Source organism: Podarcis tiliguerta (assembly GCF_965153285.1).
Source record: "Podarcis tiliguerta genome assembly, chromosome: 3".
Classification (NCBI taxonomy): Eukaryota; Metazoa; Chordata; class Lepidosauria; order Squamata; family Lacertidae; genus Podarcis; species Podarcis tiliguerta.
Window position 1 is genome coordinate 116,731,782 of NC_139536.1, and position 18,969 is coordinate 116,750,750.

The following is an 18,969-nucleotide window of genomic DNA, read 5'->3' on the forward strand; positions in this document are numbered from 1 at the left end:
CAACTACCTATACTTGTCCTAGGATCAGTGCTTTTTTTTGGGGGGGGGGTACTCAAGACTATGCAGTACTGGCACCTCTTTTTTTTAAAAAAATGTGGTACTTACTTCACTAGTGCAAGAAATGTAGCATCTTCGTGTGTTTTAAGATTGAGGAGTGTAATAAATCAGCTTATTATCATGACAGAGCTCTGAACTCTGTTCAGAACTCTGAACTCAGCTTTATGTCTAGTTTTATACAGATTAATTCAAATACATGGACTTCCAGTTCTGCCTCTATTATAGCCCGTTCCTGTTTCCAGGTATGCCAAAAGAGTGTCTGCTTACTGTGACAGAACAGCAGGATTAGAACTGATTTGTTCTTACTAAACTGACTTATGCATGTTTTATGGCCTTTAGCTAATTACCTCCATCCAGCTCAATACCTTACAAATAGTTACTATGTACATCCACCCAGCACCATTTTTAGATAATATGTATGCACTTAATCATGATTGATGATGAAATAAGCAGCCAACTTCTAGAGTTGTCTAGAATTGAAGTTGTAATCCAAGATGTAAAATAGTTGCATCTGACATGACTTTAGCTGGTCATATGGCAATTCTCCATTTTAACTGTTTATCACATAATGCCCCTGCAAAAATGGTAACATATGAAGTTTCATTACATATAACTTGGTATGAGAAAGGCATGAATATATCAATGGATATTTATATGGATATTCCCAGGCCTATCTTCAATACCCTTACTTATAACTAAGTTCAATTCATTTAAGCAACACTTAATTCTTAATCATTGTGCTTAGGACCAGGTCAATGTTGTCTTCTGAAATCATTTTTTCCTGCTGAGCATATGTTGTGAATGCTTTACATGTCTAGGTCACAGCTTCCAACTATTTGGGAAGCAGGTTGAACAGGATATAGAGAAGTTGGGGAATCTGTTCCCCAGCAAATGCTGTTGCACTACAACACTCAACACTGGTGACGATTGGCTGTGCTGGCTGGGCCTGATGGGCACTGAAATCCAACAACAGCTGGAGGACAATAGGCTCCCCATTCCTGATCTATATGGTTGAATTTGAATGCATGTTGAAGTATTTGCATTTCCGGGTCAGCACACCAAAATCAACAGGAGCTGATTTCAGCAGTGTTCTACAGTTAGCAATGGTTATTCTAACTGGGAGGGGACGTGGGTGGTGCTGTGGGTTAAACCACAGAGCCTAGGGCTTGCCGATCAAAAGGTCAGCGGTTCGAATCCCCGCGACGGGGTGAGCTCCTGTTGTTCGGTCCCAGCTCCTGCCAACCTAGCAGTTTGAAAGCAAAGTGCAAGTAGATAAATAGGTACTGTTCCGGTGAGAAGGTAAATGGCGTTTCTGTGCGCTGCTCTGGTTCACCAGAAGTGGCTTAGTCATGCTGGCCACATGACCCGGAAGCTGTCTGTGGACAAATGCCAGCTCCCTCGGCCAGTAAAGCGAGATGAGCCCCACAACTCCAGAGTTGTCTGCGACTGGACTTAACGGTCAGGGGTCCCTTTACTTTTACCTTTATGCTAACTGGTACTTAGTTACTTGTAATCAAGTAATATGGGGAAATAACATCTTACTTAAGAAAACATAAGTAAAAATGATGGGGCCACAACCTGACAGGAAGGCATGCGTTAGTTCAGGAAATGCTTGGCTTAGTCCCTGGCACTCTGCCAGGACTGGACGTGGCTATTTTGCTTTGGTGGTGGTATGACAATTTGCTTAGAGCTGATATTCATTCATTCATGTATTATAGCAGGCCTCACTCCTGTTGCTGAAAACAGATTTTGGAGCTAAGCTCTGATAACCTTGCATGTGTTCCATAGGCATTTCATTGGCCACTGTGAGAACACAATGCTGGACTAGATGGGCCATTGGTCTGATCCTGCAGGCTCGTCCTATGTTCTTATATTTTTGGTGCACTAGATGAATGATCACAGGACCCATTCTAAGTTCACATAATTAAAATGAATTACTTGGTTATAGGAGATCAAATTTTGTTTGTACTCATTCCATCACATTTTAAATGAACCTTAAATTAGCTGGGAGGCAAATGTTCCACCACAAATGGTTGGTAAACTGGGTGAAGTATATTCTACTAATGCCATATGAGAGTCTTTCATCATTTTTGCGAAGTACAGTATGTACTTCTGTGCGCTGTGTTTCCGTGTGCTGCTCTGGTTCGCCAGAAGCAGCTTAGTCATGCTGGCTACAAGACCCAGAAGCTGTCTGCAGACAAACGGCTAGTAAAGCGAGGTGAGCGCCGCAACCCCAGAGTCGTCCGCGGCTGGACCTAACAGCAGGGGTCCCTTTACCTTACAGCAGGGGTAGACAACCTAAGGCCCGTGGGCCGGATGCGGCCCAATCAGTGGCGTAGCGTCGGTTGTCAGCACCTGGGGCAAGGCAAGTAATTTGCGCCCCCTAACCCGGGGCAAGGCAAGTAATTTGCACCCCCCCGGTGCACTGTCCCTCCCCCAGATAGTCCCTCGCTCTCTCTCCGCACCGCACCGCACGCCTGGCACCCCCCCCACACAGTGGGCGGCGACCCGGCGGCTCGGATCAGATTTGCACAGCCAGCACTGCAGTGAGAGAGAGTGAGTGAGCCAGGTAGGGGCAGAGAGCTGCGAGTGCAGATGTTGCGCCCGGTGCGGACGGCCCCCCCCTGCACCCCCCACGCTACGCCACTGGGCCCAATCGCCTTCTCAGTCCAGCCCGCAGACAGTCTGGGAATCAGCGTCTATTAACGTGAGTAGAATGTGTTCTTTTATTTTAAATGCATCTCTGGGCTATTTGTGGGGCCTGCCTGGTGTTTTTACATTAGTAGAATGTGTGCTTTTATTTAAAATGCGCCTCTGGGTTATTTGTGGGGCATAGGAATTCATTCATTTTTTCCCTTCAAAAATGGTCTGAGGGATGGTGGACTGGCCCATGGCTGAAAAAGGTTGCTGACCCCTGCCTTACAGTATTTGAAGTACAGTTCATATATCTGACTCAGGTCCATGACAGCTTATGTCATTGTAAATGTGTTAGTCTTGCTGAGAGTAAAGCAACAGTGTGGTAACTTACCTGAACCAGTGAGGGGGGGGGGGCAATAGGCAGAAAGGCAACCTACGTTATTCTTCTCTTGTTGATTTCTTCTGTCTGTAACTGTCTGTAGATTGTTTTTCTTCAGGCTTTACTTCCTTCCTGCTTCTTCTCCGTTAGTGTTTCGTTTTCCTTTCAACCAGCAGTCTTACCAGACTATTTACTTCTGCACTCCTCTGCTATATATCCCAAACTCTAGCATAGGGCCTTCTTGGTAGTGACACCCTCCTTGTGGAACACCCTCCCTTCAGATATCAAGGAGATTAAAAACTACATAGCTTTTAGAAGACACCTGAAGACAGCCCTGTATTGGGAAGTTTTTAATGTTTGATGTTTTATTACGTTTTGATATATGCTGTAAGCTGCCCAGAGTGGCTGGAGTATAAATAATAAAATTATCATCATCATCAACAACATGGGCAAGTCTTAGGGTGCCACAAAACCTTTTGTTGCTTTTGCTGCAACAGACTAATATGGCTCAGGAAATTGACTTCTGTTGGGAATATTGGCATGCTTAAAGTTAGAACTAAAATGCTACTCCGTACAGTACGCACTGGTTATGTGCATGAGCTGGTTATCCCTATTTGTTTGATAAATATTACTACCTAGGATGTGGACCATCCTGAGACCTGCAGGTATAGGGCGGTATATAAATTCAGTAGAGGAGGAGGGGGAGGAGGAAATGTTTCCTGATTCAAAAAAGCCCTGCCAAAAAGAAGGAAAGAAATGATGTACTTGTTAGTATGTTATGATAAAAAGTGGACCTACCTTATGTGAGAAACTCCTTTCTGTAATATGACAGGCATCAACAACTGTGTGCTTTAGAGGTCTATCAAAACCATGGCTCTTTGCCACTTCCTAATAATTGAGGCCAATTTGAACTGCTTTTGGAGCTCTAACGATGATGTTCATTAAATTGTTTTATTGCTTTTTTATTACTGCTTTTGTAAACTGCTTTGAGATTTTTTTATTTTTTTATAGAAAGTGTCTTCAAATTGTTTTAAAGAAATTTATACTTCTGGGGGGTGTATAGAGAACAGTTATGTTCTGTGATTGCAGTGTGTGATCACATCAATGGTGTAGAGGGAAAGCAAGCAAATGAAAAACACATTTTCACTGGCTTGGGAAAAGGTTTATCAAATGATGGAAAGGTGCAGTGGGGAAGACACCCTGTTGGTGCGGAGTGTGTGTGTGTGTGTGTGTGTGTGTGTATTTTAGGTTAGTTGGTTAGCAGGGATCACACAGTTTCTAATCAACTTGGAGAAGCATTTCAAAATAGTGGGAAATGGGGAATGATGCCACAAAACACACAATCTAGCAGGTGCATTGTTTTGTATCCAGCACAGTAGCTGGAGAAAAGATGTCTGTCGTCTCCTGCAACAGCTGTGTACTAATGAGTGACTCTATACATTAACACACTGGTCTCAAAATGCCCTTAGCAGAGTAAGATAACAGAAGAAAAGAAAGCTTAACATCATACGCTTTGGAAAGCAATAGTGCACTTGCTTTTGCAAAATGTAAGTCTGTCTATCCCTTTGTTTAAAAAGCTGCCCAATCTGCAATCCAGGTAAATCCACCTACATTAAACCAATCTAAGCCCCATCAAGTTCAAGCTGATCTACAGCTCAGCTAAGTACAAGGATCTTAAGTTGATTAATACCCTGACACTATACATGTTTCTTGGAAATAAGTCTTATTGAAATCAATGGGACATGCTACTAAGTAATATGTTTAGAATTGGAGTTTTAGCCAATTGGCTTAAATCCTAATAATTCACATTAATTGGATTTGAGAATCTGGCAACCATTAAACGTTCTCTGTCCATTAAACCTAGACAGGAGATATTTGATGTAGAATAAGTAGTACAGTCACAAAGATCTTCATTGCTTGCATTGGATTCTATTTGATGTTCCAGGGAGGTGACAGTTCTTAGAATTGCTGAACCTAAACCCACTTGTTTGGAAATCACAACCCATGTCAGAAGTGTAGTTTTTGGTGAACTTCCACAAAAATCGCTCCAAATCTTCTTCTTCAATAGCTTTGGGCAAAACAAAAACAAAAAGCTCAAGCAAAAAGGTAGTGAAAGTCACTATGGCAAAATTCTTCTTTTCAGTGTAGGACTTTATTGTCCAGGATAATACCAGGTGTTACTATACTGTGTCCTATAGCTGACATTTGCACAGCACAGTGATGTTGCCATGTATACTCAATGAATACATGCCATGCAGCAAAAAGTAAAGTGCATTCATGAATAACAAATTAAACATCAGTTTTTTAGTCACAGTGATAATTGAAAAGTGTCTTATCCAATTCTCAGCTGTTAACTGAACACCTGTCTTCCAACTTTTGGCAACCTAGCCTAGCATCTGTCAGCATAAGCCCAACAAATAGGTTTAGGTGCGGATATGTAATAAATAATAAAAAGATAACAGAAAAATGGGGGAAGAGTGAGCAAAGCAGGGGCACCAAAAAAGGAGAAATATTTTTGGAAAGAATCTGACCTTCGGCATTTCCAAAAAAGCATTGAAGTAGTAGTTTAATTTTAGGCATAGGTGTGCATACGGGGTGTGTCAGGTGTGCCCAGGCACACCCTAATGTCTGGAGGTGAGAAAGTGTCTTTGTGAGTCCCTGACCTTCCCCAGCTGTAGTAGAGCATGGCTCTGCCATGTCGACCAGGCTGATCCTCCATGTATCCCAGTGAGCTGTGCCTCAGGCCCCTGGGCAGGCCATGGTGCCCACCTCCATATTAGCCTTGATCACCAGTGGTTGGTGAGTTGGGTTCTGAGGAGCCTACCACACATCACTTTTTGTGGAGACATCTGTGGAGGTGAGAGGCTGACTTTGTGGTGCAAGCACATGTGGAAGCCCTGCATGTATTATCTCAAGCAACATTCCCCAGAGTGCTCCTGCCCCCTTTTCCACAAAGGCAAAAATCCATGGGTGCACACCATGGGAGTAGCCGGGGGGGGGGCAGTTGCGCCCCATCAGTAAAAATCAATACAAATCAATACAAATGTGATTTGCCTCTTTAACATCATTGCTATCCCACAGAACATGTATTTTTATTTTTATTTTTTATTTTTTCACTCAGCTGTACAATAATGTGGAATAAATTGTGACTTGGTTAGAAAACTCTAGAAGTTGAGTTTGTTCCTTAAAGGAAAAACTGTAATATGGTATCAGTGTTTGACTCAAGAGTTAGACTAAAAAAGTAAATGGAGAGAACGTAAGCAAAACATGGCTGTGTTCTCAAAGGGTGTGGCAGGAGAGGATTGCAAGGGTGGTGAGAAGATTCAAGGACAATCAAAGAAATATTTAAATATTTCAGTGTAGTATATATAGTATAATTTTTTTTGCAGAATATAGATATCTTTCCAAAATGAGAGCAAGAGCATCAAGTGATACTTAGTTGTGATTCAGAGTCGCCATTCGACCAGAGTGCTAGAGAAGACTAGTTTATACTTATATTCTGGGAATGATTCATGTTCTTATCTAACTGCATTGCTTTATATTTTCTGGATGTCCCATTATCATATTTTAAAGTAGAATTTTTTTATTTATTCTGAAAGTGTGACTCAGAGAAAAAAGTTTGAAAACCACTGTTATAGACAGTGATCATCTTAGATTCTAAGCATTATGTTGTGAGTTAATGAGGGAGGTGAAAATAGCTTCTGTGTTTTGTACCTTGAGAAGTGTTGGCCCTTGTCAATCGTATCTGAAAAGCAAGCTGTTCTTTTTAAATGTTTTACCCTGAGTCATGGGGTCACTTGAAATGCTCAAGAGATTTACACAGGATGCAGTGAATGATCTGCTGACTTCAATCGATGCAATTGTAGCATTAAGAAACACAGTATAGAAAACGGTAAAAAAAAAAAAAATCACTTCAAATATAGCTCTCTCCGAGACCTGTGTCTGCAGCAAAGAAACATGAATATCTCCCAATATGCATACTCATTACCTCCTGAGTAGGGCTATTCTTCCGTGGCAGCGGTTTATTTTCAAAGGAAAAAAGGGCCCATGCTGGTCCCTTGCTTGAATTGTCTCTTTATTTGGGTTTAAGTTGCAGAGACAGGAATTTGAAGCCAAAAAAGAAAAGAAAAAAAGGCATTTTGTCTTCATTTATGGTTATGTATGTTGCATAGGGCAATAAGAGAAATAACTTGTTTTGGGATGATATGACTGTGTCTGTCAAAGGTGTACCTCAAATCTTTTAAAAAAATGGGAGCTGGCAGAATATGAACTCTGATCCAATAGCCTTGCATGTGTATTGTCATTATGAATGCAAACTATGGTGAGATGCAAGTGTCAAGATATTATCTCAGTATAGTCACAGGCTGTCTGTGTTCAGTTACCTCCATATCAGCATTCCTACCTTGTCCCCCTTGCCTGGTGGGCTTAAAAAATAATCCATGTTATTTCTCTTGAGTCCAGCAGTGACCAGGATGCCGAGTCAAAGGTGTTGCCAGCCCATGAGTCAGGTCAAATTTCTGGCTCTGAGCAGATGATGGTGATTGGGGGACCACTGAATGCAAAGCTAGCAGGCGGGAGCCCCTGAACCAGATCCTACAGCATGAGGGCCCAAAGAACCAGAGCAAGGACCCTCACAGGTGCCTTTCCTGGGCTCAGGCAACCAGGTGCCTCTCAACCTACCTCACCAGTACAGCAAGCAGGGAGTGTACCAGGCTATAAGTCATGCAGGAGTCCTCAGGCTAGAGGGTTGGCTCATCAAGAGATTAGTTCTCCCAAAGGAGGCAGAGGCTCAAAATACCTCCATTCATTTCCATCCTTTGTTGGAACAAGTTGCTCACTGGAAGTGCTTGCTGTTCTGATAGCTGACCTGCATTGTGCTCCTCCACAGGACCAGAACATGGTGATTATTGGCCACCATAAGAGCCATGGGGCTGTCTCAGTTAATATCTCACCTCTTGACTTAAGTGGTTTTTTTTGTCCTGGGCAGGTTGAGGGAGATCTGCAGTTGAGGAGATTTGGTGTAATTCCTTTGTCCTGGAGAGATGATAACCTATATTGGTTTAGACTTACAGGGACTCCTTAGTGCGGCAGAGGATTGACTATGTCAACCCACCACTGAACACTGAATGATCCAAAAGGTTTCCAGACACCTCTTGGGGGTGTTCCCCACTGATATTGTTGGTAGTTCTGATGATGGTCCTGTTGGTCTCTAGAATTCCAGTGAAGGAAGATGTGTGACAAATCCAATTAAATGCAAACTTAAACTTAAACTTCTGATATGTTTACACAGTCCAGGAATGCTCAGCATGTGAAGTTCATAAGTGGAGGGGTCAGTGCATGTGGTACTATACATTCTGTTGAAAAGCTAAATAGTGCTTTGGTGACACTTGGAAACTGCACCCTTTAGGGAAGCAGGCTCAGTGGTCAAGGATAGGACTTTGCCTTGTATCTCCTGCATTTATAAGCAACCTAGTCTGTTTGAGATCCGTTATGTGTTATTCTGATCTGATTATTTATTCAGGTCAAAATCTAATCTGTTACATCAAAACAGGGAATAAAAAAGGATATAAGTTCCCTCCTTTTCATGTAAGTAGATGAAAATGACAAGCAAAGGGGCCCCTCCTGAGAGGATTAAGCCCATGACATTTCAGCCAGATCCATCCAGGGGACCCTCTTAAGGGTTTTTTAAATTTTTATTTTAAAAATTAAATAAAAGTCTCTAACTTTTTAATTTTTTGCCATGGGGGGGGGGGAGTCTGCCAAATTTCAGAATGACATATTAACAACATTAATAATAGATAATAATACTAGCTGGAGCTGCCCACTTAAATGGAAGATCCCACCTCTCCACCCCACTTCTCCATACCCCTCCACCTCTAAAGGTCTGCGGGTTTTCCTCAGTCTGCCTGGTTTAGTTTTTCACAGAAGAAAGGGGAGTGGAGATGGTCTTGTGTTTAGCTTGATGCGACAACTGAGGTAGCAGAGATACTCAGAAGGTTGGGCGCTCCCAGCCCAGCTTAACATGCCTTGTTAATGACACAACCCAGCTCTGTAATGTGAAAGACTACCCTGGATCTTCCCAATTTGCTTCTTTATTTGGGGTATACACAGAACCAACGCCTATTAAATAATGCACTAAACGCAGTTCTTTTTCTAGGGGTACTCAAGGGGTACACAGTACTGGCACCTCCCCCCCAATGACTATAAACAAATGTATGCCAAGGTGCTTTGTTTGCTTCATGCTGCAGGTTGATCAGTCCAGCTTTTCATGAAACAGAATTGGATTTATCCTGGTACAGAATTTCAGCATGCAGCATGCTGTCATGTTATTAGCACAACATTTTCTAAGCAACTTCCCCTTGGTTTTCAATGTCACTCAGCCTTTAAATATCAGAATGCACTTTCTGTTTCTCAAACTAGTATTCTTTCCTTATTGCATCTTCTGATGAAGTAAATAACAAATTGTGTCTTAAGATGCTCAGTGGTATATTGTAGAAAAGGTTGAACCTATTCAATGAAAAATAATTTTAAAAGTGCAGTTGTCATCTACGTGCTTATAAGAAGTCTTTAACAGGCATTTGTGGAGACTTCAACGCCAGGATTAAGATAATGGTGTACAGTAATTTGTATATCAAAGGGTGTTTTTTTTGTATAATATTCCAATTCTGTTCTGTGAGTTAAGAATTATTTTTATTCTGTTTGTTTTATCACCTGAATGGTACAGTAATCACCAACTGAGCTAACACAGTAGCAATACATTTAAAATTCACAGTAGCTTGGAATCTATTTTGATTTTGCCAACAAATACCCTGTTTAACTTGCTGGAAATGATCTGCAGTGTAAAAGATCCTTTCCTTTCATGCCTTGTATCTAGCACCCCCCCCACACACACCCAGGAAGGAAACACATTTGCAGAACTGCAGTATAAATAAAAAAATATGCCCGTTTCCAGCTAAATCCCTATTCAGTACTTTGAAAGGAAGAAACTCCAAGAAATCTATAAAGGGATTTTATTAAAAACTGAGATATTTTGGAAACGGCATTCCTGATCTTCTGTACATTTCTAGCATCACTTCCTGTGTATTTTAAAACCAAAATCCTCTTAGCATGCAAAGTAAATAGATTATGATATACTGAAGGATTAAAGATCACTGTCTGGTGTCAGATTAATCCCTCATATAGACCTTCACTTGTACTGACAGAAATATGGCTGCAATTCAGCAAAATAGCTCTATGGCTAAGTAACGCATTTCAGCATCCTTAGGCTGATCAAGCAAAAGCCTCCCTTGATCTGTTGTTGGACTGCACAGACCTTTGCAGAAAGTGCCTTTATATAAATATACCTTATGGGGCACATGCTATCCTCATGTCATTGAAAGAAAACACACAGTAACCATTTTATTCTTATATGCAGTGATATTTGGTGGACTACTGTCTAATAGGTCTTGTATTTCTCGGCCACTGGACCAGTGAGTGTTGGAAATATTACGCATTTTACTACTTTTTGTCTGCTGAGGACATAAGCATTTCAGCATGGATTTCATGTGTTCATCAGACTATTACTGATAAGTCTCTATGCTTTATTCCCCCAGTCTTGCTACTAAACCCATCATCCACAAGGTTAGATGCAGATTTGACAAGGACTCTTTGCAAAGTATAAAAATAATTTTATCTCTCTTTATTTGGCAATATTACAAATTAAGTACATAACTAAACTCAACATAACTTTAGTTTTAAATTGTGTGACCACAGTTAAGATCTTTTTATATTATACATGTCTCCTGACAACGCCAGAAAAAAATGCATTGAACAATGTCAGGAGGAAACTACTCTTAAAAAGAGAGTACAAATTGTAGTTATGACAAAATGCAGCATAGGATTCCCCCCAGTCCATTTTCTGTTAATGCCTGAAAAAGCTGAATAATTCTATAGAAGGTTAGATTATTAGAGTCACCATGCCTTTTTAAGGGGAAAATAATGGTTATTCAGCTAAACTGATATGGATGTACTGGAAAATGGAGAGCATTTTTCTTCAAAGAATTGTACTGGCTGTTAAAGGATGATTTTTTGCAGAGGTATCCTGAGTGAAGATGCTATCTATTAGAATGTTATGGAATATCTATTGCAAAGCCTTAAGTGGAAATTCAAACCTGTAGTCGTAAAGGAGGGAGGAGTAAATTCTGAGATTTCTTTTAACTGCTCCTCCTGCCACTGTAGATTATGTTTATGCTTATGTGAGGGAAGGAGGCAGAGATAGGGAAAGGGTGTCTCTCCGTATTCTTGAATTACCTTCTCCTTCATAGCATTTTAATGCTGCATGAAGTTCCTTTCAGGGCTCCACCACCTTGACTGACCTTCCAGAGCTGTGGCCCAGGAGCTGGGGGAAAGGTGGCTTGGTCCATCTCCATGTGGCTTTAAAGATGAGAAGCTGAAGCCCACTTTCCCGTTCTGAACGAATCTTTTTACCCACACCCTCATGAAGGTTTATTTATGCTGTCAGTTTATGGAACTGGGAAGAAAAGTTTCACAGGGTCTCAATCAGGTCCCCAATTTGTGCATGTGTTCATGGTCTTCATTACCCTACATGTGACAACTATACAGTGCTCTTGGCCTTGATGTATAGAGGGTTTATTTTGCAGTTTGTGGCATTATAAAATTTAGGGATTTGCACAGATGGGCAAAGAAGAACAAGTATTTGCAAACTTCAAGGGAATGGGCTGCCTTAAAAGATATTTAGGCTGTAATTGTATACCTGCTTATCTTGGAGCAAGCCCCATTTAGCTAGGTAGAATTTACTTCTGAGGAGACATGTCTAGGCCTTTGTGAACCTGGAACAAAGGTGCTATCAGATGGTAGAAAAGCCACCCACTTTAGGGCAGCAGTCCTGGATTCATTTCCAAATCTACCTCATATAACTGTCCCTCTATTATATCCAGTATTTCTACTGTGTAATTATTTGCAGCATTTGCTGGACTTCCTTGTAATAAAGTTGCAAAGCTGTTTTCTCTCTCTCTGTGTGTGTGTGTGTGTGTGTATGTGTATGTGTATGAGAAACAGAGAGAGAGAGAGAGACAGACAGACAGACAGACAGACAGAGGGTTTCTTTATGACTGAATGTCTACATTCAGACATTATGTCTTCAGATATAATGTCTACTTGCTGAACTTTCTCCCATAGAAATAAATGGGAGTAAAAGTGCTGAGCGTTTACTGCTACCATAGTTACTTGAATCTAATACTTACCTGTTCTGGCCAAATTACGTTGCGAAAATTTAGATTACTTAGCTTCGATGGTACATTTACATTCACCGGCAAATACTTTTTTTGGTTTCAAGGTTCTGAAAATTTAGGTGCGCATTAGATTTGATGGCGCATTAGACTCAAGTAAATACGGTATTTGAACTCTATTACAGAATTGATTGAAATAAGGAGGCTGAAAATTCTCAACAATTGGTGTGTAGGGTCCTGACTTTCTTTCAAGATCTTAACTATTAAGATTTTGGCTTATACCAGGCCAAAATGCACCACTTCGATGGAGCCGCTTCCGATTTCCTGTAAAAAAGAAAAGAAAAAAAGAACAATGACACTTGTTACAGTACAGGATGGGTATCAAGACTTGTATTTTTCTCTTTATAACCACCTTTTCAATGAAACAAACAACATTTCAATTTAAAAAGTCTTAATTATGTTAACTTAACTATTTATTGAATAACAACCTATAACACCACGTTTTTGGTCATGTATCAAGTGGTCCCGTATCTTTGAACTCTCAAGCAAAATTCTGAAAAGCTAAGCATTTTTAAAAAATGACAATTTCTGAAAATGTACACATTCAAATCTTGGGTATATTTTGTATCACATGGATGCATGCCTATGCTTTTGGTGCAATAGAAGATACAATATGAATTTCCCTCTCCCGCCCCAAACAAGGGACTTCTCCCTTTTCAAATTACAATACATACAAATGCTTCAGCCTTCATGATGTAAAGAGAACTAGGTGTGGAACTTGAAACAAAAGGAAACTTGCCTCACTGCAATATTCAACATATGCTCTAGTCATTTAAGTAAAAAAGTATAAAAGTTGGCAGCAAAAGTGTGCAAGTTAAGGCTGCTTCAGGCTTACTGTGTGCTGGCAAGTTCAAGTGGAATTCATGAGGATTTTTGTTTTTTAAAGAACTTTCACATGTCAGATTAGATCAGTCTTGAACAACATGCATTTACCAGACCAGCAGCTCCATCTCATGGTATATCTGTTCTAACAGTGAGATGGAAACAACCCGGCAGAATACTGCATAAAACCTGCATTTCAACAGTGAATATCTCTGTAATTGTACTATATTTCCAGCATTGTTGCCTGCCCTTTCTCTATATTTAAACTGCTAGTAAGTGTAGTATGGACTTTGAAATGAGTTAGCATTTGGCAGCATATTCTAAACAGTTGCTTTACTTTGCACAACACAAAGTGTTTCATACAACTAAGCTCCTTCCTATTCTGAACCCCTATATAATTATAGATCAGAAACCAATTAACACACCCTGGCACATTTCATGCACCAAAACACTCCTATGCTTCTCTGGAAATAAAACCTGTTAGCCAGTATGATCTGTATTTTGTGAACAGTTGCCACTCCAACATTCCTGTTCAAAAACTACCGCAGCTATAGCTGTCAGATGCCTCTCAGTTTTTGTCTGGAGATGGACAAATAATAATCTTCAAATCCGGACTGGAAGGTTGGGAACTATATAAGGTGGGCAAGTGGGACCTGTTTTGTGTGTGTCTCGGGCCACATTCCCTCAGGAGTAGTCTGTCAGGAGTCAAAGACAGTAGTGGGTGGGTGGCCGCCCCACCCGTTTCCCCCCACTCTGCTGCTGCTGCCAGGAGAGAGACAGACAGATCACTTTTGCTAGAGGGCTAAACTCATCATTTGCAGAGGCTCCCTCACCCCACTTGTTCTTCCATCATCCCCCCCCCCCATTCCCCACTCTGCTCTCATTAAATTAAGAAGCATGCTGCTTGCACTTAGGCCAAGGATTGTGTGTGACCCTGAGGCCACATTTCCCTTCCCTCTGCTATATGGCATGTCTACTTTTCTTTTGCTGTCCCCTCCCCATTAATTACATCTTTATCTTTTATAAATGACCATCTCTTTCTAGCAAGGTAGCTCTGAAGCTAGTGTCTTTTTAGTGTATGATCACATGATCTTGTTTACTAGTATATTTTGTCATGTAGAAACTTGTATAGCATTATTAATGGGAGAGCTTTTTGGCTCCATGGACCAGATCCTTGTCAGCAAATTTTATATGAAGGCCATAATTCTCATCCTTGTTGGTTAGGGCTACTGTGTTAAAACCTGCCAAAAAGAAAAGGTGGTGGTGTGCCTGCAGAGGTGTTTGCCATCCACACCTTACTTGTTTGTTGTGGGAAACAGTTATGAAATTCTAGTTCACCTGCCATGTAACGCACACGGAGCCACTTTTAGATGCAGACGTTTGTGAAAGTGCACAGAAGTGATGTCTTAATTTAAGGACTAGGTCCTCAGGAGCGGCTTTCTGATAGAGGGGGAAGGATCACTTACAAGTTCTGCACTGGCTCATTACTTTCAAAAAGCTGAGAATATGGAAGCCAGCAGAATGTTAATTTTTATTTTATGCTACGTTCATGTCAATCAAGTAGGCTGCTTACAAAGTATTCTGAATGGCTTTTGGCAGGATCCATACGCTGTGTGCCATATGGGGGGAGAAATGCAAATTAATTCTTGGGTTGAACATAAGAAGGATAAAATTTAAACTAGTTGAAGACACAAACAGCTGGAATAAGCATTTTTTCTTAAATTAATGCATAGTTTATCATATGGCTATAGCCAGTGTGTAACTTAGCATGGAGCAAAGCTCTTAGGCTAAGACTCCTGTTTCTCATTGTATGAATGGCTTTGAATATTCAGTGGAGAAGGAACATGTCTGTTCTGACCTCATATATTCTTGGAATGTAAACTAGGTTACAGGACTGAGACTGTTTGCTGTAGACTTTAATTACAATTACAATTGCACAAGCCGAGCCTCAACCCACCAGATGTTTTGGGCAACAATTCCCATCATTCCTGGCTATTGGCCATTGCTGGGGGTGATGGGATTTGAAATCCAACAACTGAGGGGCAACTTCTGTCCTACTCTAAAATCCCTGTTTTCTACTCCAACTAAGGCAAAACCCAAACCTTCCCTTCCACCCAGCTAGTGGGGGTTTACAGAGTGGTGGGGCCACTGCACTGCCACAGCCACTCATGCTGGCAAGATGGGGGGTAGGAAGGCAGCTCATTATGCCACCAGGCTCAAATTGGACAACATACTGTTGTGTGACTGCAGTGCAACTGGCTGGGGAGTCGACAAATGCCAAGCTGGCTCAGCTCCGCCCCTCCCCCACCCCCAGAATGTCTCATTTCAAGCCTTGTGATGGATACTGTTTAGTGAGCAGAAGGAGGAACATTGCACTGAACAGTGATGCTTGTGTCACTCTGTCATCAGCCAGCAGCACTCCAGTACAGCAATATGTGTTGGGCAGAGGAAAACTTTCACCTTAACAACAACAACAACAATAATTTGAATACCGCCCTATACCTGTAGATCTCAGAGTGGTTCACAAAATAAAATAACAATATAAAAAACAGCAAAACATAATAAAAACAGCCCAATAATCCCCCCTTCCAACACATTTTAAAAGGTCACTGGACGTCAATCAGCCAAAGGCCTGGTTAAAAAGGAACGTTTTCTCCTGATGCCTAAATGTGTATAATGAATGTGCCAGCCGAACCTTCCTGGCAGGAGCATTCCACAAAAGGGGAGCCGCTGCAGAGAAGGCCCCGTTCTCGTGTTGCCACCCTCTGGACCTCTTGTGGAGGAGGCACACCAAGAAGGGCCTCAGAAGATGATCTCAGGGTCCACGTAGGTTCATATGGAGAGAGGCAGTCCTTGAGGTATTGCTGTGATGGTGGACTACTCTGTAAGCAAACTAAGCATGTGAAATTAATTGTATACTATTTTCCTGCTTCCCCGCCCTCTGTTGAATTTGAAACTTTTAAGCTCCTTGGATGAAATACCTGTACTCTTTAAAAACCATGCACACTGATGACACTATGTAAACAAATAAAAATGTGTTCTGAAAATGTGACAGAAGGAGTTGCAAACATGTATTTTCTGTGGAGCAACATGGAAAACTATTTACCTGTCCATCACGTGTTTCCTCGGGAGTTTCTAAAAAACAAGGTAAGTAATTTGAATGAGCTAGGTAGCAAAACAATCAAGATAGAAATACTATTTCAATTAAATCCAGTTTCTTTTTAAGATGCACATAGTAAATGTTATACACACACACACACACACACACACACAGATACATACAGGGCACCTTCACACTTTTTCTTATGGCAGACCTGCCATGTGGATAATGCTTTCTTATTAATGTAAACATGGGCTATTCATGTGGTCCAATATATTAGGTCTGTTTCTCATTTATCCCTATGTTTAGTGATATTCTTGAGTTTTCTGGTGTAAGCTTAAAAAAAGAAAAAAAGAAATCCCCATCTCCTAGTGTAGTGTACAAAAGTAAATGTAGGTGCCAGTAGAACAGACCTGCAACATGCCTTGGGCAGAGCATAGGGAAGACTAAGATGCTGGTCAAGAATATGGCTATGCAGTCTAAAAAGCACTTGGAGGAGCTGAGCGGCATTAAAATTGAGAAAAAGATTAAGTATTTAGGTGTCTGCCTGACAGTAAAGAATCTCAACATATTTGAGACAATTATGTTAAGGTATGGAAAGATGTTAAAAAAGATTTGGAAACATGAGGGAGAATGAAACATTCATTTTTAGGAAGGATTCCAGCCATAAAGATGAATGTTTTACCTAAGATGTTTTTCTTATTCCAAATGATACCAATAATAAATAACACAAGCTACTGTTGTTGTTGTTGTTTAGTCGTTCAGTCGTGTCCGACTCTTCGTGACCCCATGGACCAGAGCACGCCAGGGACTCCTGTCTTCCACTGCCACCCGCAGTTTGGTCAGATTCATGTTTGTAGCTTCGAGAACACTGTCTAACCATCTCGTCCTCTGTCGTCCCCTTCTCCTTGTGCCCTCCATCTTTCCCAACATCAGGGTCTTTTCCAGTGAGTCTTCTCTTCTCATGAGGTGGCCAAAGTATTGGAGCCTCAGCTTCACGATCTGTCCTTCCAGTGAGCACTCAGGGCTGATTTCCTTAAGAATGGATGCGTTTGATCTTCTTGCAGTCCATGGGACTCTCAAGAGTTTCCTCCAGCACCATAATTCAAAAGCGTCAATTCTTCGGCGATCAGCCTTCTTTATGGTCCAGCTCTCACTTCCATACATCACTACTGGGAAAACCATAGCTTTTACTATACGGACCTTTGTTGGCAAGGTGATGTCTAAGTATAGCGTATTCCAGTTTCCTGTTTATTCTTACTGTCTATTTCACTTCTTTTCTATTCTCATTTCTATATTTCCATCACATCTTGCCATAAAGTGTCTTCTCCGGGGTCACACCTTCACTGTCTTAGCCAGACTCACTGTTGTCAGTCTGTTACTAACCAAAACATGTGCACACATGATCTGTGGCACGCAATATAGATTGATTTAGATTTGTTGCTACCCTAATACTTTCCCTAAATTAACTCCCTTTAACTACATGTATTTTTGATTGGGAACCTTTATGAGACCAATCTGTCTAACCTTTGACTTCAACATCATGATTGCTTTGCAGGTATAAAAGAATTGCTAGAATTGAAACACCAGAATTTTAATATATTGTCATACACAATACGTTCCAATGGATTTTGTACAAAGAGCTAGCTCTGATTCAAGCGCTGAGCAATTAAGTGATGACGGAACAAGTGAGATATATGATTATGTGGACCACCTCTTTGTTTTATGTTTCTGATAGAACTATCTAATTTGGGCCCTCAGCCCCTTTAAATGGAGCAGCCTATGTTCACCCAATCATAGCCATTCTATTTTTACCTAACCTTGCTAGGGTATAACAAAAATGTTCTTTGAATGAGACAATATGGGAATATGGGGGAATAAAAGAGCTTATTACATAGGAAGGTAATCAAGCAGTGCATGGTAAAAACTCTGCAACTGTACTATGACTGTGAAATGTCTTTCATTTGCTTTAAATATTTACCATAATGCTAGAGAGACACCAGTTCATTCATGGGACTGAGGAATTAAGGCACAAAAGATGATTGGTTCCTCCAATTGCTTAGACCAAGGGTTGTCAACCTGGTCCCTACCGCCCACTAGTGGGCGTTTCAGGATTCTAGGTGGGCAGTAGGGGGTTCTATGGCACATTCTAAATCCTCCTTCCATTGAACACTGGGGGGCGGTAAGGAAATGTTACAATCAAGTAAGATGCATTAGTGGGCAGTAGGTATAAAAAGGTTGACTACCCCTGGCTTAGACCATGCTGTCTCACTGCTACAGATGAGCACTCTGCAGGTCAACTAGGAAACCTCACAAGTGATGGTTCCCCCCACTATAATATTCTTCCCGACCTGTCAGCTGATCAGTTTCCAAAACCACTCCTTGTTATACACATTTGACATTATCCTTACCAGTCCGACACCAAGATGCAGGTTTGTCCACCTGTGGAGCCGTGCAATTGCCAGTTACAAATTCACAGTCCCTTTTGTCTGTCTCCTTAGAAAAAGTAGATCTTAAAAGAAACAGGCAAAGTATAATGTGAAGGACTGCACATAATTGTAAAAATGCTTTGTAGACCTCACACTGCAAGCCTCTGCATGTCTTCTCAAACGTAGGTCTCACTGATTAAACTGGGCTTACCCCTAACATATAGGCTTGCAGCCTTACTGTTTTGAGCTCCCTGAGGC

The 18,969-nt window shown here is 41.2% G+C and overlaps 1 protein-coding gene across 7 annotated transcripts in view; it reads right to left on the reverse strand.

Annotated features, from left to right (window-relative positions):
• Positions 1–10,736: 10,736 nt before the first annotated feature.
• Positions 10,737–18,969, reverse strand: part of WDPCP (WD repeat containing planar cell polarity effector) — a 171,202-nt gene continuing 162,969 nt past the window's right edge. For 4 of the 7 annotated variants that reach the window (XM_083435332.1, XM_083435333.1, XM_083435330.1 and 1 more), the window contains exons 16-18: positions 18,694–18,794; positions 16,289–16,317; positions 10,737–12,624 (exon numbers count right to left, since the gene is read on the reverse strand). In XM_083435332.1, the coding sequence (XP_083291458.1) occupies positions 12,577–12,624; positions 16,289–16,317; positions 18,694–18,794 (178 nt within the window). In that variant the 3' untranslated portion in view covers positions 10,737–12,576. The remainder of the gene's footprint in view (positions 12,625–16,288; positions 16,318–18,693; positions 18,795–18,969) is intronic. The other 3 variants (XM_083435335.1, XM_083435336.1, XM_083435334.1) reach the window with 1 other exon arrangement.